Source organism: Syngnathoides biaculeatus, chromosome 15, assembly GCF_019802595.1.
Source record: "Syngnathoides biaculeatus isolate LvHL_M chromosome 15, ASM1980259v1, whole genome shotgun sequence".
NCBI lineage: Eukaryota > Metazoa > Chordata > Actinopteri > Syngnathiformes > Syngnathidae > Syngnathoides > Syngnathoides biaculeatus.
This window is the reverse complement of record NC_084654.1, coordinates 24782914-24804872: the sequence shown is the minus strand read 5'-3', so window position 1 is coordinate 24804872 and position 21959 is coordinate 24782914. Positions and strand designations below refer to the sequence as shown.

General features: G+C 44.9%; 1 protein-coding gene across 1 annotated transcript; it reads right to left on the bottom strand.

The window, feature by feature from the left end:
• Nucleotides 1-922: 922 nt before the first annotated feature.
• On the bottom strand, nt 923-9105 carry cdc25b (cell division cycle 25B). The gene is made up of 15 exons (XM_061844399.1): nt 8484-9105; nt 8325-8410; nt 8195-8246; nt 6106-6144; nt 5941-5974; nt 5423-5563; nt 5226-5345; nt 4416-4556; nt 4263-4340; nt 3621-3812; nt 3443-3547; nt 3271-3333; nt 2620-2718; nt 1512-1757; nt 923-1452 (listed from the first exon to the last, which is right to left on the bottom strand). The coding sequence occupies exons 1-15, from the start codon at nt 8705-8707 to the stop codon at nt 1312-1314; spliced, it is 1761 nt and encodes a 586-aa protein (XP_061700383.1). The 5' UTR covers nt 8708-9105; the 3' UTR covers nt 923-1311.
• Between the last annotated feature and the right edge of the window lie 12854 nt (nt 9106-21959).

Below are 21959 nucleotides of genomic sequence, written 5' to 3'. Positions count from 1 at the left end.
GCTTGATATTAGTCGTTGAGCGATGTTAATCATTAACATTCCAAAACAAATGTTCACTCGACATAAGCGGAGGCCGGATGGGAACTTGGGAGACATTTTGAATTTGATGCGTTTAAGACTTGCCACAGCCTGGGAAATTCTGTTGGGTCCTTCCGAATTTGGGTTTCCAACAAAGAACAAAGAAAATGCTTTGTGGCTGGCTACAAAAATGTAAGGGAAAGCCTACTAGAACAGCTAAAGTTCAATTTAACACAATTTTCAATTTATAGCGCAAGATACGCGCATGTGGACATTAGCGCAACCACATTGGCCATTTCTAGTTACTCTTACCGTAATTTCGGGCCTACAAGTCACGACTTTTCAATCCTGAGGGTTATGTGGCGATGCAGCTAATTTGTGCAGTTTTGCTAACGGCCGCAATGGGGCACTCAAGCGGGAAAAAAAAAAAAAAAAAAAAAAAGAGTGAGACCGGTGGAACATACGTGCCGAGAAAGTGACTTTTACCGGTCTGGCCCCGCTAGCGCTGGGCTAGCGTGGTACTGCCGTGCCTCAGTGACTTTTACCGGTATGTTTTCTTTTTCTTTTTTAACTGGCCCCGTTAGCACGGTGGCGCTAGCGCTAAACTTTCTGTGTACCGTCTTTGAAAATCTTGTCCGGGAACTTGCGGCGTTTGTACGTACCAAATGGTATTTCCTTTACAAATGTACTCAGTGAGGCTTATAACCAGGTGTGCTCTGTAGGCTGGTAATGATGGTAAATATATTTGAATTGCCTGGTACATTCATAATGGTGAAGGGTTCAGAAATGATCAAGAAAAAAAAATTCTGCGATTTTTAAACAGGGGTGTGTAGACTTCTAATAGCCACTTTTGTGTTGTGCAATCAAACAGGATCAGAATGAGGAACAGAACCGTAGGCAATAGTTTAGACACACGCTGATCTTTATTGGGCAGGACTCCCGAGAGTCATGCGCCAAATTTGGGACCGCTCAACAAAAACACAAACTTAGTTGCCAACAAAATACACGCACGCACGCACCAATTTGGTCCCGTTTGCGTTCCTGCCGGATGACGACAATCTCGCTGCAAATTTGATTTGGTGCTTGTGGAACTCGGCACGGGAAAATATTAGACATGAAAGAAAAACAGCATATGACGTTGCGCTTAAAACGGGGAACGCGATACATTTTTAAAAAAGGCAGTGTGGGCACGAGGGAGGGACCAAATAAAATAAAATAAAAGTCCCCGACTGGATTCGTGCGCACGGAAGTACTGATAAAACGTTAACGCGGACGCCGGCCAGCGGGGGGCGCTCACAACTTCTTGAGGCGGCTGTACATGTCCCGCTTGCTGCGCTCGCCGGCCCACGAGCGACTTTTCAGGCGACACGTCCGCAGGTCCTCGCGGAAGTCCTCGGCCATCATGGGCCGGTACGACTCGGGCTCGCACTGCATCTGAAAAGAAAAAGTTGGATCGGATCCGGGCGGCCCCGTTTCCATGGCGGCACGCGTACCTGGAAGAGGGGGAAGAACTCCTTGTAGCCGCCCTTGAGCACGTAGAGTTCCGGGTAGTGGAGCTTGGGGTAGTCGTTCAGCGTGCGGTCGCGCTGGCGCACGTAGCGGCACATGCGGGGGCCGCGCTCGGACGAGAACTCGCAGTGGAACACCACGATGACCCGCTTGTCCGGGCACGACGCCACCACCGGCGTCCGCAGGAGGAAGTCCTGGACCTCCTCCTCCAGGTAGAGATTCGTGGCACCCTGACGGCAGCAGATTTCAGACTTTCGTCCTTATCGCAAACCACATTTCGGCATATATTTATTGCAGGGGTGTCAAACTCATTTTTTGTCGGGGGGGGGGGGGCCACAATGTAGTCGTGATTTCCCTCAGAGAAAATCTTTCATCGCCTTCTGACATTTACACATCAAATCTATGAATTACGCTACTTTTGGAATCTAAATTCAAAGGTAATGGCTTTTTAAACTACTGCTTGCAGTCGATCAATACATTTTGGCACATATTTGAACAACAAGCATGGAAGTTCGACACACGATTTACCTTCGCGGGCGACAAAATCCTGCAGCGGGCCGCATCTGGCCCCCGGGGCCATGAGTTTGACACCTGTGATTTATTGTACTATATATTAATGTCAAACTCATTTTTGTCAGGGGCCACACTAGTCGCCATTTCCCTCAGAGGGCGGTTATGATTGTGAAACCAACAAAAATCATTCATCGCCTCATGACATTTTAGACATGAAATCTATGAACTACGCCACTTTTGGAATATGAAATCAAGGGCAATGTGTTTTTCAACTAATGTTTGCCGTATCTCAATAAATTTTGGGACATACAGTATTTTAACAATCATGGAAGTTGACACATAAAATCATGCAGCGGGCCAGATCTGGCCCCCGGGGCCATGAGTTTGACACCGGTGATTTATTGTATTAACATGCATGCTAGTTAATGTTTGGAGGATGAAAAAAATGAATTTTTACACGTGTATGAAGTTACTCTATTGGAAGAAAAACTGCTTCAAACTAAATTTCATCCAGAAAAGGAGCTGAGGCAGGCGTCCATCTTTGAAAATCAGACTTGGACCTTTGACCCCGGCGCTCACCTTGATGTGGCCGCCGTCGAACTCGTACGGGTAGCGGCAGTCCACCATGATGACTCGCTCTACCACCTGGCTGAAGTGGCCCTGCAGCGCCGCCACCAGCTGCCCAAATTGCAACAAAACGTCGCGCGGGTTAAATGACGGAATTTTATTTAGGTCGGCGGTTCTCTTTTTGGAGCAAAATTATGTGTCTGGCAACAATAATTCAGTTCTTCATTTATTCAGCCCCCAACACCCCCCCCCCATAAAAAAAAAAAAAGTGATCTATTTTTCAAATTATAATTATTTAATAGCCAATTGAGTGAGCAGGTAGCCGTGTAAAATGCTAACACGCATGCTAGCTGAAGAAAATTCAGGGCTAGCTAGCTGTATACACACAAAAAAAAAGAAAAATCAAATAAAAAGTAGAAGTTGTGGTGCGCTGCCGTAGATAATGAAAGTTGCGCTCGACATGATGGAGCCGCGCGTTGTTTTCAATCAGGCACATCTAAATTGTCATCCGACTAAGCGGAATTCGCCATACTGGGGGGAAAAAAAAAAAAAAAAAAAAATTAATCTATAGAAAGTAGTGAGTTGGTTTTTCCCAATTGTGGGATGTGAGTTTCCTTTTTTTTTTTTGCCCCCCGCAGAGAAATCAGCAGGCGCACAGCTCACCGTTTCCGCCGTGACGTATTTGAGGTCCTGATGTTGTCCGTCCACCGTTGGCAGCGCGTAAGCCTAAAATAACATAAAAAATTAAACATTTCCAGCAAGAAGGAAAAGTCGGCCTCAAATGCAAATTCATCACCGCACACGCAAAGTTTTGGGCTCATCAAGCGTGGCTCACTTTAGTAAAGTCTCCAATCAGGTCTGCGGTGCAGTCGTTCCTGTCCAGAACTTTGTCGATCTCCATCTGGCAGAAGGATTTGGACCTTTGCAGCTGCAAGCCAGCCTGAAGACGGCAGCAGAAGGAATTTGCGATTATGTTCAGGCAAAAGGAAGACGGCGCTGGCGTCGAAACCCACCGTCTGGGGCGAGCGGACGTCCTGTTCCTCTTTGCCGCCTTCGGAGGCCGCCAGGCTACGGCGCCGCTTGACCCGCACCGGCGCGCCGTCGTCTGCGGGGCAGTCGGGACGCTTGGTGCAGCCGCGGGACACGGAGGGGCTGGGCATGGACGGGGAGCGGAAAAGGCTGCGCGGCCGCCAGCGCGCCGCCGGCTGAACGACGACAAGGGGGGGGGGGGGGGGGTTCCCCCAGTTTTCATAAGCGCCACTCGTTTCAGAAGCTAAATTAGCTTTCAAGCTACAAAATGGCGCCAACGAGACAGCAAGACCAAAAAAAATACCGGCGCTTGTTTCCTGCCTCGACGGGCTGCCGTGGAAAATGCAAAAGAATGCGTTGCTGCCTGAGAAAAGTTTGTTTGAACTTGTTTGTGAAATTAAAACTACAGTTCTTTTGCCAGGCAAAAAAAAAAAAATAACCATTTACCACCTTAACGGGATGCCATCAAAAAACAGTTGCCTGCCTACATTATTTGCTTTCCAAAATTCAACTTTTGTTCTTCCTCCCCCGGCCTAAACTTGCGTGCACAGAAAAGAAATTCGGGATTTCTCCCCATTTGCAGATGGCAGATTTGCTTCAGGCCCAAGTTCGCTTGCAAGACTCACCGAGTCGTCTCCGAAGCCGCCGGCCACAAGGGGCGCTGTGAGCAAGCCGGCCATCCCCTGCGGCATGTCGTTGGCGGTCTGGAAGAAGAAGGAAAAAAAAAAAAAAGTCAGCGGCGACCTCACGGGCCCTCACGGGCCACGCCTCCGCCTCACCTCCATGTTGTCGTCCAGCACGTCCAGGAAGCCGTCGTCGTCGTCATCGTCGTGCAGCGCCGACGTCAGGGACGAGCGCCGCAGGAACAACGGGCTGTTGTCGTTAAACTGCAGCTGCTGCACGGCGCGGGGCGACGACAGCTGCAAAAAAAAAAAAAAAAGCACAAAAATCAACAAGGCCACAGCGGCAAGCCCACAAAAGTGCACGAAAACTTTCAGAAAATAGAAAATCAGTCATTTCCTGCCTTCCGAGCTGCTATCAAATATGAAAACAATCACTTGCCTAAACCACATTCAGCGATTCAACATTTTCTTCGGAGTTTGCCAGAAAATGAAGGCAAGCAGTTGGCCTCAAAATTCCGCCGTGCAAATAAATCGCTGCTCGCTTCCTGAAGATGAAGGTAAACTCTTTGCCCCCCAGGAAAAAAGAAGCCTCATCAGGCTATCGTGGATAGTCGAATTGGGGGGGGCTTTTCTGCCTCAATGGGCTGTTATGGAATACTAAGCAGCAGTTTGGTGCAGAAAATGAGTCGGACGTGGTTTCCTTTCTTCATTAGCTTTCCACAAGTGCAGTCAGTCGCTTTCTGACTCAACAAGCAGTGCAGTTACGTCATCGGTAGCTTCTTGCCCCCCCCCCACAGGAAATGGAAGTCAATCTCCCTACCTGAAACTAGAAAAAATGACTGCGCCGCCTAAACGGGAAGGCCACGGGACGGAATTTTTGCCGTCTCAACGGGCGGCCGCAGAAATGGTCGGACAAACGTCTCAACTCGGAAAAGTTGCCGTTTTCACGCATTCGTAAGTAAGTACCATGAGGGCCGGCGCCGAGTTGGGGCGGTGGGCGAAGGCATCCTTCGGGGGGCTGTTGTTGAAAGAGCGCACTCGGGTGCGGGACGCCGGTTTGATGGGCTTCTTGAACTCGAAGCCCTCCTGCGGGCGACAAACGTCACTTCAAAAAGACGCCGCGTGCCGCCGTCGCGGAGACGAGATGGATCCCGACGGCCCACCTCGGTGAGGTTCTCCTTGTTTTCCCACTGGGACGACGAAGCGGGGTCGTCGACGCGGTCGGGCTGCTGGCCGAATATCCCGTAGCGGTTGGCGACCGGTTCGGATCCCTTCAGGGACGGGCTGAAGCACAGGAGCTGGAGCTGCAAAAGACAAGACGGCGGCCGGCCGCACAATCAGAATCGGGCCGTCGAGTCAAATGTTGCAGGTAGCCGTAAATCAAAGGGATCATCACAAAGGAAGTCACAAAGTATATCCTACTTTCAAGTCTTTTTTTTTTTTTTTCCAAAACTGATTTAATCAAAGGCAGAGATGCGTAAAAGTGTTGCCAAATAAATGAAAGTAATAAAGGAAATTTGCCAAGTGCTTGTTCGACGCTCTGCTCAAAGTTTTGCACTTTGTTGGCCTCGGGCGGGGCTTGTAGCTTGCCGACTCAACGTAAAAAAAAAAAAAAAATTTTATTTTTTTAAACTGAACACAAACTGCGGCCGCCACGCAAAAGTAGATTTTTGTCACTCACTGGTAAAGAGTTGTTCCGTCTGATGGGCATCTTCCTGTGAGAGGAAGTAGAAGAAAAACTTTAACAAAATAAAAGGAAAAAAAATGCAGTCGCAAGCAGGTTTGACTGTGACAAGGCGGCGCCGACGGGAGATGCCCCAAGATGGCGAGCGAGCGAGCGACTTACTCGTTGACTCTGCTGGACTGCCAGATGGCCTTCTCGAAGCTGGAGAGGACACAAACAAGCAGTTTGAGGCGCTTCTGGTTTTTGTGGGCTTGCTTTACGTGATTGTTTTGTGGGTTTTTTTTTTTTTTTTTTTTTTTAATCCGGTATTGTCCCCCCCCCCCCGATTCCTTACATTTGAGTACCTTTAAAAACTGCTTGTTTTTAAATATTTGTGTTTAATAACTGCAAATGTTCAAGCTGCGCATCGTCATGTCAGTTGGTCAGGTCTACAAGTACATTTGAGTTATGTATACTTTTAAGTACAACGTATTCCTACTTTAATTTGCATATTTTCATTTACACTTTAATATACTTTTTCGGCCAACTAAACTCCTGAATTTTATTGCTTGGCCAGAATGGTGACACTTGTAGGAAAAATAAAAAAATTCAACCGATTGAACGAGACGAGACACCCCACCGGTGTTGGAGTGGGGGGGGGCTAGCGATGGGGAGGAAATCCGTGCAGCACCTGTATGCTAAACTGGGCCCGGAGGAGGGAGGGCCCGCCGAACAAACACGGGCTAACCCGCCAGATGCCTGACCCGGCGGCCGAGCGGGGACCCCTTTTGTTCGTCGGGGACGGGGGGAGCGTGCCCCCGTTCGGCGTACGAGCTGCAGGCGGGGTGGGGGGCAGGCCGTCTGCCCCCGTTTCTCAAACCTCCTGTTGAAATAGCAGCACACAAGAGCGTGCAGAGGGCCGGACGGGGGGTGTTGGTATCATGTAACCCGGTCCGACTCCCCTCTTGGACCCAACAACTGGAAGGGAGCTCAAAGAGCCTTTTGCAACTAAAAACGCGCAGCTGGCAGCAGTGGGCACGCGCCAGCTGCCCAAAATGGGCAAATGCACTTCAGCGGGCCCTCAAGAAGTCCTCGTCCACTGCGAGTTTTGGAATTTAGCGGTCAAAACCCATCTGGGACCCCCGCTCCCAGGTGCGGCCCATTTGAGCCCTTTGCCGCACGTCCTGGTCCAACAAACATGTCCACCGGGTTCCTGGTGAGCAATTTTTCTAGCTTTTTTTTTTTTTTTGGGGGGGGGGGGGGCTCTCACACACACACACACACACACACACACACACACACACACACTTTCTCCAGAACAATCCGGCCCAAAGATCACATTTTAGCCATTTGACGCTCTGCCCTCCCCACACGAGATGGCACAAGCAAAAAAATGGATTTGCAACGCAGCGCCAGGCGGCTTTTGCCTCTTAAAATTCAACTTCTCCAATTTGCCCAAAAGTGTGGCCCCATGCAACTTTTTTTTGGTCCTGTTATGACAGAAATATCAGGAAAGTTGGCAGAAAGACCAATCATCAGCATTTTGATTTATATTCTTTTTTTTTTTTGGATAGTTTAATCCAACTACCAGTTAGAAATCATTTTACAACAGAGTACATATCAGGTAATTAATATTTTCCAGAGGGGCTGCTGACCCTGGGGGACCCCATTCACTTTTTGGTCTTTGTTTGAACTTAAAACAAAGACGAATGAAAGATTAGCATTTCCGGAATATTGACATTTTGGAAAACTATTTTCAGTAGAAAACCTTTTAAGTTTTCATTGGACTTTTAAAAAGTTGCTGGGCCACTTTTGTAAGAAGAAAAAAAAAAAAAAAAAAGATAGTATTTGAAAAGCAGTTTTCTAAACACAATTATCAAAATTTTCCAAATATCCCCCCCCCCAATTTGTCCATTTTCATTTTTTATGTTGATGCAAATGAAAATAATCAGTCTTTGATGACTACAAATTGGTATCAGCCTGGGGGGGTGGCCCCATTTTCACAGGGAAAGATGAAAAATGGGTTGATTTTCTCACATGCTGAAAAAGCACATAAATTCATCATCATCATAAGCACAATAATGACCGACCGTGATTCTAAGGGGAAGGAGGTAAACTTTTTGGGATCCAAAAGTAACCTTTGAAAGAAAGCACGCAGATGCAATCTGACACATTAGAAAGAAAGCGGCGGCCTCGGTTGTTGAGGTTTTTAAAAGGGTTGCCGAGGGGTGAAAGGTCACGAAAAAGCAGATCGGACGGTTTTTGTACGTACGCGTCCTCCACTTCCAGGGGGTCGACGGGACTTGGGGAATCCATGCCGAGGCCTTCGGGACCACACAAGTTTCATATTTAAAACAAAACAAAAAAAAAGAGAGATACAATCAACTCTGAGTGGAGCTCACCAGCGTCGGAGGAGACATCCGAGCCGAAGGAGGGCACCTTCTCCAAAGGGGGCGCATGGCGACTCCTCTTCGGTGTGTCGCACTGGCTGTGGAGCAGCAGCAAACTCAAGTCAGCCACGCGACAATCAGCCGGTCCTACATTTCCAAAAGTGCACATACCTGCCGAGGTGCACAAATTTGTTCATGTCCAGGGCGAGATTGGTGATGGGCGAGAGAATCGCGGAGGGGCCCGGCGAGAAGCGAGTCCTGCACGACGGGGCCGTCTGGTGGCTCGCGTCCGGCAGGAACAACGAGGAAAGGCCGGGGACGTCGCTGGGCCTGCTCCTCGCGTCGACGCCTACGCCGACGCCGACGGGACTGACGCTGCCCGAACCTTCATCCATGTCGTCGTCGTCGTCGTCGTCTTTTCTCCTCCTCGAGATTTCCGTCTCCGCTTTTGCTCGGTCGCGGTTTTTGTTGTTTCACAGGAATTTGCTGTCGCCAATTAGCAAGAGCTGCAAGCTAAGACACGAGCTCGACACCATTTAGCCTGCCGCGACGGGTTAACATTTCCGAACGGACGACTCACGCTAATTGTGGGGGGGGGGGGTGTGAATAAAGGCCAGGCAAACGATGCTAAAGCGGCATGGCGGCCCCCCACCCGACTGACAGCCTCCGCTTTCTCCCTCTGGCCCGACGAGAGCCGCTGCGTTCCTATTTAGGTTCAAAATACACGATGCGGAGCGCCAATCCCTCAGCCAATCGCAGTCGTTGTTACGCCCTCGTGACCAATCAGAACGGCGAACGACACAATGACGAAAGGCTTTAAAAACTTTTCAACTTCCCCCTTTTTTTTTCCTCTTTGCTGCTGCTATCTTTTGTTTTCCATCTGGTTGCCATTTTACTGTCAGTCAAAGAAAAAATATAAAACTAACATATATAAAGAATATATGTGAACGTGTTTTTTTTTTTAAATCAATGTACAATTTCATTGGCGGAAGTGGAGTACAAATCTCAAAAAAGTGACAATAACATAAGCAAAAGGAACACAACATAGAGGAGAGCTTGAGTTGAGGCACAATTTGTGCACACTTTTGACCATTTGTTTGACCGTGATTACAATGACAAAAGCAAGGTAATTCACTTATATTTCAAGGAAACACAATGTATCTTTGCACTTTAATGTTACGACACAAAGTATTTTACCATGATTACATCACAAAGAGACACGTGAAAAGATCATCGAACAGGCCAAATTAGAATACAATGCCTTTGTGACTATATGAGATTGAAAAAAACCCATAAGAAATTCAAAAGCAACGTATATAACAATATCTAATCAAATGTGAACAAAAGACGGCAGCATGAACATTGTTTGATATCCAGGTTATATAAATGCTCTCTGTACTGAAGTGAAGGGCAACTTCAAACATCAAAAATCAACTTCATACAGAAACAAAGGTCACAAGAGTAATCGGCAACGTTAACTATGTAGGATTGCCATTTTTACAAAGTTTGTTGGATTTCGGATTATGCTGGAACCAAAACGTTGATTTAGTTGCTCCGATAAAGCGAAGGAGGGCCGCGGCGATAGCAAAAATGTCATTTATCAGAGCGTCGCGATCTTTCGGGTGGCGCCTAGGCGGAGGCGTCGGGCCGCTTTTATTCAGCGGGGGTGCGCGCCGCTCTCCTGGGCCGCCTTTCAAGAGGGTCCTCGTCCGTGTCTCGGGGGAACTTCATGAAAGCTCATTTGCACGCGCTGCATTCACGCATTGTGGATGAAGCCTGCGACGTGCAAGAGGAACTCTTCCACGTTTGGATCCAAAATGGAGGCCTGGTAGCCTCTAGCTAGTGTAGAAGAATAGAAGCGTAGAAGAAAGGGATTGCGGGAGTCAAGTTTGACACGTTTTCTCGGTTTCTTCTCAGGTGTCGTCATCCTTTTTCATGTTGTCAAAATACAACGTCAATGATTCTTAAATTGATTAAAGTATTGCTCATTAGGTTTGGAATTTTCATATGCTAATATAACATTTCATCACATGAGGCTGCCTTTGGTCCAGCCGACATTTTAGTTCAGCCATCCATCCATTTTCTTTGCCGCTTATCCTCACTAGAGTCACGGGGAGTGCTGGACCCTATCCCAGCTGTCATTGGGCAAGGCGGCGGGACACAGCCTGAACTGGTCGCCGGCCAATCGCGGGGCACATGGAGACAAACAGCCGCACTCACAATCACACCTAGGGGCAATTTAGAGTGTCCAATTAATGTTGCATGATTTTGGGATGTGGGAGGAAACCGGAGGAAACCCGTACAGGCTTGGGGAGAACATGCAAACTCCACACATGCGGGGCCGGGATCGAACCCGGATCCTCAGAAGTGTGAGGCCAACGGTTTGCTAGCTGCCATTTTAGTTCAGTTTTCTCCAAATGCAAACAACACACACACACACACACACACTGGTTTGACTACAACAACAACAACCTGCATAGGGTCTGTTTACACAGCTTATCTGGGAAAAAAAAGTGATTATCTGGGAAAACAGATGACGGTATCAGGAAAAGTCATCTGGGAAAGTCTGCAGGTCAGAAACCTGCAAGCCTGCAATTCGTTTTCCATTTGCGTTTATGTATTTTTTTTTTTGTTTGTTTGTTTTTGTTTTGCCCAAGAAAATCAAGATCCAAGAACGTCAATCCATTTCAGAGCATTTGCTGAATGCGAATTTCCTTTGGAACGCCCCCCCCCCCAACCCATATGAATAAGAGCGAGCACCCCAAAATGGAAGCGGTTTAATTGCTCATTTCAAACGGTTAAAAAAAAAAATTAGATCACTGCTATTGATTAAAGTGGTAAACAATCTGTAGCCTCCACACAGAAAGTTAGCATAAGTGTAAAAAAAAAAAAAAAAAGGTCAACGGCAACGCCAGCAAGAATTTCAAGACAGACAACATTTACACTAAGGAAGGCGCAAATCTGCCCGAGAGTTAATAAACGAGTATAAAATTACTATTGATCCTATTTTGGGAGCAATTGTTTTCCTGCAAGCATCGTTTGTAAATCCCGAACTACAAAATAAGCGCCGATGATCACAGTGTGAGACCTTTAAGGTCAATTCATGATCATTCGCTATCGGCCAACGGAGTTCTCTTCAAAAATCAGCCCTGTACACTTTAACATGTCCTTTTATGAATGAACTCCATCTTTACCAAAATAATTATTGACTTATCGACAGTGTATTTTGACACCGGAGCGCCTAAAAATGTGTGGAGCTAGTCGCTAATAGCATTAACGTTATCTATGTCCCTTTTGTGCTAAAGTAGTCAAGAAAATTTTATTCAAACCTTTATTGATCAGGAGTGGAAAAACAGGAATTCAATAAAGTAACAACAATCTTAATTAGAATCTATCAAATATTATCCGTCTGCGAGCTCCTTTTCCCCGAACACGCCACCAGGAAACGCAAAACCAAAGTGCAGAAACAAATGCGTCCCAAAATGACTTTTGCAGCACGACGCCGGTGACGTAAACGCGCTAAAGTGTGTTGTGGGGGGGCGGTGGTGGGCTCTGTTTGAAATAGTGGCAATGTAAATGCTGGCACACACAACACAAACACACACTTTCATTCCATGCGTGGAGACCGTCAGTCCCACGGGGCCCCCCACCCCGGTGCGCACGCAGGCTATTGTGCTCCGACCACCGAACGTGCGGGGGGCCTCCAGGGGACGCACACTCCTGGCGGAGGCCGAGGAAGATGTTTGAGGACGGCAGATGGAGCGGGGGTGCGCCGAGAGACCGAGGACAAAAAAAGGGGGAGGAGGCCACGAAGACAACACTTAAAAAGAGAGAAAATCGTGGCGAGAAGCCAAACGGACGTGGCTGACGACGTTTTGCTCGAGAAAAGGCTACGAGGCGTCCGTTTTCTGAGCTGCGTATCCTCACAAGGGTCGCAGGATTGCCGGAGCCTATCCGAGCTATCTTGGACCGGGAGGTGGTGGTGGTGGGGGGGGGGGGTACATCCTTTCCAGCCAGTCGCAGGCCGCATAGAGACATAGAACCAATCACACCAATTTAGTGTCCAATTGACAAAATGACAACCAAATCAAATCTTTTCCCCTCCATAGACACGAATGTGTACAAAATTATTGGATTGTCATTTTGATATTTTTCATTGGTTGGAGGTGGCCACGAGTGGGCGTGAATTTCAGTTTGTGGCCATAAGAGAAAATCAACCGTTTCATGCTCATGTTTTGGTGACGATGAATTTCAAGGGAACTCCTGTAGATCCAGACAATATTTCCTGCAGCGAAGTCCCTGCGGTCGACACAAACCGTGGACCAGTTCCACCTAAAGTTCCGGGAATTCGGCGTATCTTTTGCGCATGATGGAGTCAACTTATTTCTGCGATATTCTGCGCGTGAACAAAACTTCTGACCCCGGAATGTGCGCCGATGTCGAATGTTGCACCCGCCGATGAGGTCAGCGATTCCAAATTGAAATATTCAAGTCAACGGTTTTCAAATGGGACTCCAGCAGATCGCACACAAGGATTAACTGGGCGCGGGGTCGACTTCCCTTCCACCACGGGATCTACAAAAATGCTGAAGGCTTGGCTGACATCACTGCGGAATTGCGTGCAACCCTCGACTACACACCGCAGGAATAAGAACTACAAAAATGGCCGCTCGGTTTGCTCACGTGCTACGGTAGCAGTTCGGCACTCCAGGAAAGAACTACAAAAATCTAGGAGCTGTTTTTTCTTGCTGCTGTTTTGTGACGGAAACAGGGAGCAGCCTTTGCTTGCAATACGATGCCGCCTGTAGGTCACCTGTGGAAGTCCTTGCTTCCACTTTGGACTACAGGAATAACAACTACAAAAATGGCCGCTCGGTTTGCTAACGTGTTCCAGTAGCAGTTGGGCACTCCAGGAAAGAACTACAAAAATGTAGGCGGTATTTGCTGCTGTTTTGTGACAGAAACAGGGAGCAGTCTTTGCTTGCAATACGATGCCACCTGTAGGTCACATGTGGAAGTGCTTGCTTCCACTTTGGACTACAGGAATAAGAACTACAAAAATGGTGAATCCTTTTCCACTTGGTTTTAGCTACGTTAACAAAAAAGAAAATAGAAATACAAAATGTTGGAATCTCTACCATTCCTTTTGCTAGCTTGTGACAGCAAGAAGAGGACGACAGACAGCACAACAAAAATGGCGGCTGCTTTGTCACTTGGCCAGCTAGCATGCATCAAACAGCACCAATCAGTCTTTGGTTATAACATGGCGCCACTTGCAGGTTGCATGTCGAACTGCATGCGCATCTTTACATGCGGACTACAAAAATGGTGGCTGATTTGTCCCTCAGCTCAGAGCCGACTTTGTGGGGGACATTTAACTGTTGCGTAAATAGAATTCCTGATATCATGTTGTTTCATCCACGTTGAAAAAAACTAATCTTTTCCATAAATGTAATTAAGTGAATTAGTTTAAGAAATAATTTCATTTACTCGGCTGTGCCGCTGTCAGCAAGCCGACACGGACCGGAAACGGAAGCGTTCCGCGCAGTCTCGGAGTCTCAAACTTGAGGCCTGCAGCTGCTGCGGTGAAAATGATCCGGTCCATTTTCATAATAAAAACACACTGACACGCAAATTGCGATCCAACAAAAATGATCTAAATTGGTCATTGTTTCTCTGCGGCTCAGTGACAAAGGCCTCACGGCCAGGTAGCGGTCCGCAGACCCGCGGTTGGGGACCGCTGACTTCAGCTGGACCTGAAACTGTTGACTCACTCCCCACCCTCCCATCGGGGTCACGCGATATAGTGGGAAAATGAAATTAAAATCCACCCCTCTGCACCTGCGCGCGAGACATCTTGTCCCGACATTTTTTTTGGTGGAGATGGAAAAGCTAAAGTTCGGTAGTTCGCATGTCACAAACCACGGAAATCACTCTTTACATGATGCCACCTGTAGTTTACCGGTGGAAGTGCATGCAGCTCTTCACAATTAAAGTACAAAAAAGAAGAGCAAAAATGATGAGTACATTTTTGCTTTGCTCTTGACGTGTGTTCGATACTTCAAACCATTCAAAGTACAAAACGGAAGTACAAAAATGGCTGCACAGCTTTCTTTCCCCTCCCCTGCAGGTAGGCTGCGGTACTGCCTGTCAGTACAAAAGTGAAACTCCCGAAATAGTGGACCAACGCAATTACAGCGCCACCTGCAGGCAAATTGCGCGTTAACATTTTTCATTCACTCTCAAGAACTGCAAAAACAAACAAACAAAAAAATGGTGGCGATCCTGGACCTCCTTGCGGTTTGGAACGTTGATATTCTCTGGCGCCCTCCGGTGTACATATTTGATATGACACGCGCTTGAATTGACGTCATTAATTTAGGGGAAGCCATTGGTTCAATTCGTCATTATTTAGGGGACTGTTGTGAAACACAAATAGTACACAGCAGAGTGAATTGAAGTTAATCTGGTGTTAGGCGAAGGTTTAGGGGGAAAATAAGAAGAAATGTGGAAAATATGTAAAAAAAAACAAAACAAAGGCCCAAACTTCTTGTTGGTTGCGTTTCCCGTTCCGTCCAACAGATGTCAGCAGAGGCCGCAGAAGGCCCTCGCGTGCCTGCGTGTGGTCCTTGTTTGAACATCTCACGCCATTGCGACGCAATCGAGCGCTGACTCGGGGGGAAGTGGGCCGTCTGCGTGCGCGTGCGTGAGAGAGTGAGTGAGTGAGTGAGTGCGCGCTCTCTCGCTCTCATGATGGAGTCCATTATGAGGCGCAAAGTGTCTTCCAGTCTTTGTCTTGCTGCTTTGATGTGCTGGACGCATACAATGAGCGCCGCTGTAAAGCGCCGTTGCCACGGAGACGTCAATGCAAACAAACAACAACAACAACAACAAAAGGACCATTTCAACTCGTCCTTTTTTAAGATTCTTTTCGACTCCAGCACACTTCTGCATCTGGTACATATGAGAGATTATGAAATTATTTTTTTCAATTTTGTTATTAGGGGCAACATTCGAAGGGTGACATATTTCCATTTTGAATGACACAATTGGCCACGAAAGTTTTTTTTTCAATTTGTGATCAAACAAAATAAACATTTGCTTTCACTTTGTCATTAAGGGACATTTTTTATTTCATTTTTTATTAAATACATTTTTGGGAGTATAGCTGTAAGATAAAATGCGGGCACTACAGTATTATATAAAGTTGAATCATGTTGTAAATACATTTGCAAACATTTCCACAAACTTGTTTGGAATTTCACATTCTGGTAAAATTTCGTGTACGAGATTTAAGGGACAATTTAAATATTCATTCAAAGAGTTTTGGAATACTTTTTTTTCCCCCCACCCTAAATACTGAATATTTGTTTTAATAAAAAAAAAAATTGAAAACTTGCTTTCACTTAGTCATCCCGGAAAACTATGAAGAAAATTTAGGGATATTTTAACGGATATTTTTATCTATTTTCACATGTAATATTAGATTAAAAATGTTTTCCACATTACCCCTCACCCAAAAAATTCATTTAGTAACCATAACAAACCTGCTAGTTGAGTGATTTTTTAAAATTACATTATTTACCAAACCTTTTGTTTAATAAAAAAAATTGAAAACTTGCTTTCACTTAGTCATCGCGGATAACTATGAAGAAAATTTAGGGATATTTTAACGGATATTTTTTTTAAAATCAAATCTTAACTATTTTCACATGTAATATTAGATTAAAAATGTTTTCCACATTACCCCTCACCCAAAAAATTCATTTAGTAACCATAACAAACCTGGTAGTTGAGTCATTTTTTAAAATTACATTATTTACCAAGCCTTTTGTTTAATAAAAAAAATTGAAAACTTGCTTTCACTTAGTCATCGCGGATAACTATGAAGAAAATTTAGGGATATTTTAACGGATTTTTTTTTTTAAAATCAAATCTAACTATTTTCACATGTAATATTAGATTAAAAATGTTTTCCACATTACCCCTCACCCAAAAAATTCATTTAGTAACCATAACAAACCTGGTAGTTGAGTCATTTTTTAAAATTACATTATTTACCAAGCCTTTTGTTTAATAAAAAAAATTGAAAACTTGCTTTCACTTAGTCATCGCGGATAACTATGAAGAAAATTTAGGGATATTTTAACGGATTTTTTTTTTTAAATCAAATCTAACTATTTTCACATGTAATATTAGATTAAAATGTTTTACACATTACCCCTCACCCAAAAAATTCATTTAGTAACCATAACAAACCTGCTAGTTGAGTGATTTTTTAAAATTACATTATTTACCAAACCTTTTGTTTAATAAAAAAAATTGAAAACTTGCTTTCACTTAGTCATCGCGGATAACTATGAAGAAAATTTAGGGATATTTTAACGGATATTTTTTTTAAAATCAAATCTAACTATTTTCACATGTAATATTAGATTAAAAATGTTTTCCACATTACCCCTCACCCAAAAAATTCATTTAGTAACCATAACAAACCTGGTAGTTGAGTGATTTTTTAAAATTACATTATTTACCAAGCCTTTTGTTTAATAAAAAAAATTGAAAACTTGCTTTCACTTAGTCATCGCGGATAACTATGAAGAAAATTTAGGGATATTTTAACGGATATTTTTTTTAAAATCAAATCTAACTATTTTCACATGTAATATTAGAATAAAATGTTTTCCACATTACCCCTCACCCAAAAAATTCATTTAGTAACCATAACAAACCTGGTAGTTGAGTGATTTTTTAAAATTACATTATTTACTCAGCTTTGCAATACAGCTGTAACAGGTTACAGATTTTTTTTTAAATAAAAATGAAAGTCAAAAGTTGCACGCAATTCAACATGACTGGTCATTTTCTTTTTTAACTGGCTGACTTCAAGGGATATTTTTAAATGTCAACCATTTTCGAACACAGCTTTACAACTTGCATTCACTTCATTTTATTGAAAAAAAAAATGCATTTTTTTTTTTAATGCAATCAATACAAACCTCCTGAAGTTGTGCGTGTTTGAAAAGTGAGACTGTGTAGAAGCGAGGGGGCGCTCGGAGCCCCCGGCGAGGTCGGAGGTCCCTGAACGCAGCGCCGGGCCTCCTGCGAGCCAGCGGCCACTTTATGGGCAATGACACCCACAGGAAGCGTAAACAGGGGTCAAGTGTTAAAGTCCAGCCCGCCAATTCTCACCTCCATTAGAGGGGGGTGTCAGCATCGGCGCCCCGCAAGCCGTCCACACGCCACCTGCGACGAAAAGGTCACAAACGATGCACTTCAGCGCAATGCTACAAAAAGAACACTGTGGATGGTATCACTTGTTTCCTTGGTAACAAAAGAGAACCTCTGTGTCCACTTTTTATCCTACACGCTCACAAACCCCAGCTGTTCCTAATATTTTGACACACACCCCCACAGCTAAACTGTTCAAAATATTTGGAACAACGTTGGAATAAAGATTTTTGCATCCACGAAGGCCTCCAAATCAAACGTGATCGTTTTGCCTGTCAAATGTTATAAATCGGAGAGCGCCGGTGTACCCAATATTGTGTCCGCGGTCCGGTGCGTGTCGGGCGACACCGCGTTTTTATCCGACACGCTCACAAACCCCGGCTGTTCCTAATATTTTGACACCCCCCCCCCCCACGGCTAAACGGTTGAAAATATTCGTAACAACGTCGGAATGAACATTTTTGCATCCACGAAGGCCTCCAAATCAAATGTGATCGTTTTGCCCGTCAAATGCTGCAAACCCGAGCGCGGTGGCGTACCCAATATCGTGTCCGCACTCGTCCAAGCCAAGTGGACTGAGAGACCCTGTAAAGTAAAGTCGGGGATTTGTTTTGAGATCCTGTTGACGTGTTTGATGGTAATTGCAAAGACCAAGAGCTTCATAGTACTCAATTGTGGATAGAGCAAAAGTTTTTCGCCATTTTAGCTTCCTATTTTTTTCCTGATTTTTGGAAGAAGGTGGTGACACCGTCAAGCAACTTCCTTCACGTGAACAGTTATCCGTCACAACTGCAACTTGGGCTTAGCTGGCTTACTCCACACACATCTTTCCTTCGGATACGGTCCACAGGCGTGACTGCTTCCGAGCGCCTTGTTGTGGGCCGCGAGTGCGCGCACATCGATGAGGGAAGCCGAGAAAAGTGAGCCGACACGACACCCAGTGTGCGGACAGAGAAATTGGGCCGGCGGAGACGCTTCAGTGCGCCTGGTTTTCATTATTCTTTAATCTGACCCGACAAGAGAAGGCCAGAGCGCCTCGTCGTTGGCCGTGAGCGCACGCGCGTCGCACAATGAAACAACCTGCGACGTAATGAATGCTTTTAAAACTCGACCCAAGATGTTGAACGTGTAAAATGTCCTTTCCCGGCCGTATTTCCACTCGGTTCCTTTTGCCACCCGCTGACGTCACGCCGACGCATGCAGCGCTCGTGGAAAGTGTCAGCAGCAACGCCGAGCTAATGATGATGATGATGACGATGGCGTTGACGGGCTTTTGTTCTCCTCAATCACCCGTCGACTGAGGATGCAAATTCTAATCCCGCACGGTGGGAAGGAAGTCCGCCGCTGCACTTCCCTGTTGTGGCATTAACGTTACTTACTAGACAAGTACCATTTTTAGCCAATAAAAAACAAAACAAAAAAAAAAAAACAACGTAATTTGTAAAAGCGCTATACTATACCGTGTTGACCTAATGACAAATTTCTGCCATTTTGAGACATCGTGCGACTAACGACATAATTATTCTATTAAAAAAAATCAAAAATTAAGATGTCTTCAAAAGGATCGAGGAGTTCAACCTTTTCAAAATCTCCGACAAACTAAAAGATTGCACCACAAGGTGGCGCTTCGAGGTCGTGTCATTATCCAAGCTGGTTATCCTCACAAGGGTTGCGGGAAAAGCTGTAGCTTATCTCAGCTAGCTTCTGACGAAAGGCGGACTACACCCTGAACTGGTCGCCAGTCAGTTGGAGGGCAGATATCGACGCCATCACTGAGCGGGAATCGATCCCACGCCTGACCACTACACCATCAGTGACTCCGCTACAAGGTCATATTTTGGGGGAAAAAAGGTCACGTTTGAGACTACTGCAGAGGGCCACGTGACCAGAGGGACCCAATCACGAGCGAACAAAGCGACGCGCACAAAACAAAACAAAACTTTACAAGCAGGAAGTGCTGTTGAACAAAAATGAGCATTTTAAAAAAAGTGACAATTTTTAAAAGCAGCCATGTTTTTTCTCAGTCATGTAATGATTACAATTACTACATATTACTTCCATTTAATTAATTACTTGCCAGCAAAATTATTTGCACGTTTGCAGCACTCGTCTTCAAGCATATTTCAAGAATTCACAAACAAAACAAAACAAAAAATGACTTTGAAGCTCATTTGCGGCACGATGGCCCATTGCAGTGCAGTGACGTCATCGCATCGGAGTGGATTCCTCGTCTGGGTCCAATACACATCGGGGGAAGCCCCCCACTCCCCAACCCCAAACCCCCATCGACACGCAGTAGCTTCTGAGTTCAGCAAAAGTTTTTTTAATTTTTTTTTTAAAACTTTGCGCTAAAATTAAAAAAAAGCGAAAAAAAGCAAGCACAAGGGGTTAAAAAGAAAAGGTAAAAAAAAAAAAAGTGCGTGTTTATCCGGGCGCAGTGTCACCCGGGCGCAAACGGCAAACAGCGGGCGGAGCGCGCATGCGCACTCCGAAGGCGACCCGTCATGTTTGCAGAGCTGCAAGTTGAAAAAAAACAAACAAACAAAAAAAAAACAAAAAAAAAAAACCGCACGCACGCGACCGGAGTCAAGCGAGAGCCGTCGCCCCCCACCTCCCCCCCCCCCGAAAAAAGGGGAAACCGGCAAATGACGAAATACAGCAAAGACAAGGAAATAAAAATTAAGTAAATTCCTTCGGAGGAAGCTGGGAAGAAACACGTGAATAAAATGCGGGAAGTAGATTGGAAAATTGAAGAGTAGGAAAGATGAAGTGCAATAATTATGACAACAACGAGAAACACTGCTGCCCCCCCCCCAAAAAAAAAAATAAAAAAATCAGAAATGATTTGAACAAACGTCCGAATATTACAACACTGGAAAAAAATCTCATATTACTGCAAACTAAGTTCCTTGGTGTACTTGAAGAAAATAAAAACGAGAGGAAATACTATTTTGAATAAATACTGGGCTTAATGTGCAATACTAAAATTATAAAATGACTCAAGTGCAAAAAGTGAAGAAAGCCAAATTAATCAAATGCAACCATGAAATTCAATTGGAAAACTGAACAATAAAAGCAGGAAATTAAATTAGGAATTAAGTGCAATAGTTGCGTACTTTGTTTTAAAGTTACATGATCAGAAATACAATAAAAAAAAAAACTGTGCATGCAATGAAAATACTACTGCGTGTGCACTAATCAAGTTAAAAGGATAGAAAGCTAAATGTAATAACGTAAAATTCAAAATATATCAAGCTTTAATTAAATAAAATAGAAATAAGATGCATAAATATAATCGGGAAAATCCATGTAAAAAAAGTACTACAGCATTACTGTGAATTAAGTCCAAGAAATGATTTAAACGGAAAATAAATATTGCCAAAAATACTGCAAGATCCAGAAATAAATTTGATAAGCATGCAATCAAAAATGGAAATGGAAAAAGTGTGTTAATAAACAATATCAAAATAATAATGACATACAGTATTTGTTCATATCAGTACGGAACTAATAAAATTGTGCTTTATTGAACTTGCGGAGACAACTTGAATTTAATAGAAGGCACGTAAAATTATTTTTAAAAATGCGGCCCTATACCAAGACAATAAAAGTGTGTCTAATATGAATATCAAATATCATCATCGTCATCATCATCAAACATTCAAGTCAAGACAAAAGTGCAAAACTGCACAATAGGCTGCATTCGAGAGTCACATACAGAAACTTTTCTTTTACTCGGGAGCGGGGGGGGGGGATTGTCCCCCAATGAGTTTCCCACTCGAAATCTTCGCCGTGAAAATAACCCCCCCCCCAAAAAAAAAAATAAATAAAAATAAAATAAATTTAAAAAAAATCGATGTCCACCTCGTTGGGGGCTCTGAAGCGTGTTGGGATTGCAACCTCGGTTATTAATTAATTTGGTTCGTAGAAACGAAGAAAACAAAGAAGAAATGGAGGAAAAGAAGAGAAACAAAAAGAAGAAGAAGAAGAAAAACGCCACGCTTGGACTTTTTCTACGGCGTTAGTGCGGCTTGGTTCGGGCACAAAGTCCCCGAATTCGGCGGCTCCTGGGAATGAAAATCGGGTGGGGGGAGGGGGGGGGGGCTGCCCTTTAATAGGATGATTTGCCTTTAATAAGATCATTTGCCGACATCAAGGCTTTCCCAGCAGTGCTGATTACATTTGGACTTAAGATGCATGCAGGAATTTGTAGGCCGACTAATTCTGGCCGGGAGTGGACGACCCCCAAGCCGCCCATCTTCAAAAGCCCCCCCCCCCTTTCAAAGAGTGAGGATGTTTGACAATCCCAGCTTGGACGAGTCCACCAATTAATTGGATACGTTGTCGGGATGTTGGCTCCTCTCATCTTCTGCTTGGGAAGACAAAAGCCCAGCTGGGGGGGTGGGGGGGGGCTGT

Bases quoted from the DNA above. Each gene is read 5' to 3' on its own strand.
- cdc25b (XM_061844399.1), bottom strand. From the start codon at position 8,707: ATGGATGAAGGTTCGGGCAGCGTCAGTCCCGTCGGCGTCGGCGTAGGC. The intron at 3,334-3,442 runs GTGAGCCACGCT...ATGTTATTTTAG, and splicing joins TGATTGGAGACTTTACTAAA to GCTTACGCGCTGCCAACGGT. The intron at 1,453-1,511 runs GTACGCGTGCCG...TTTTCTTTTCAG, and splicing joins AGTTCTTCCCCCTCTTCCAG to ATGCAGTGCGAGCCCGAGTC.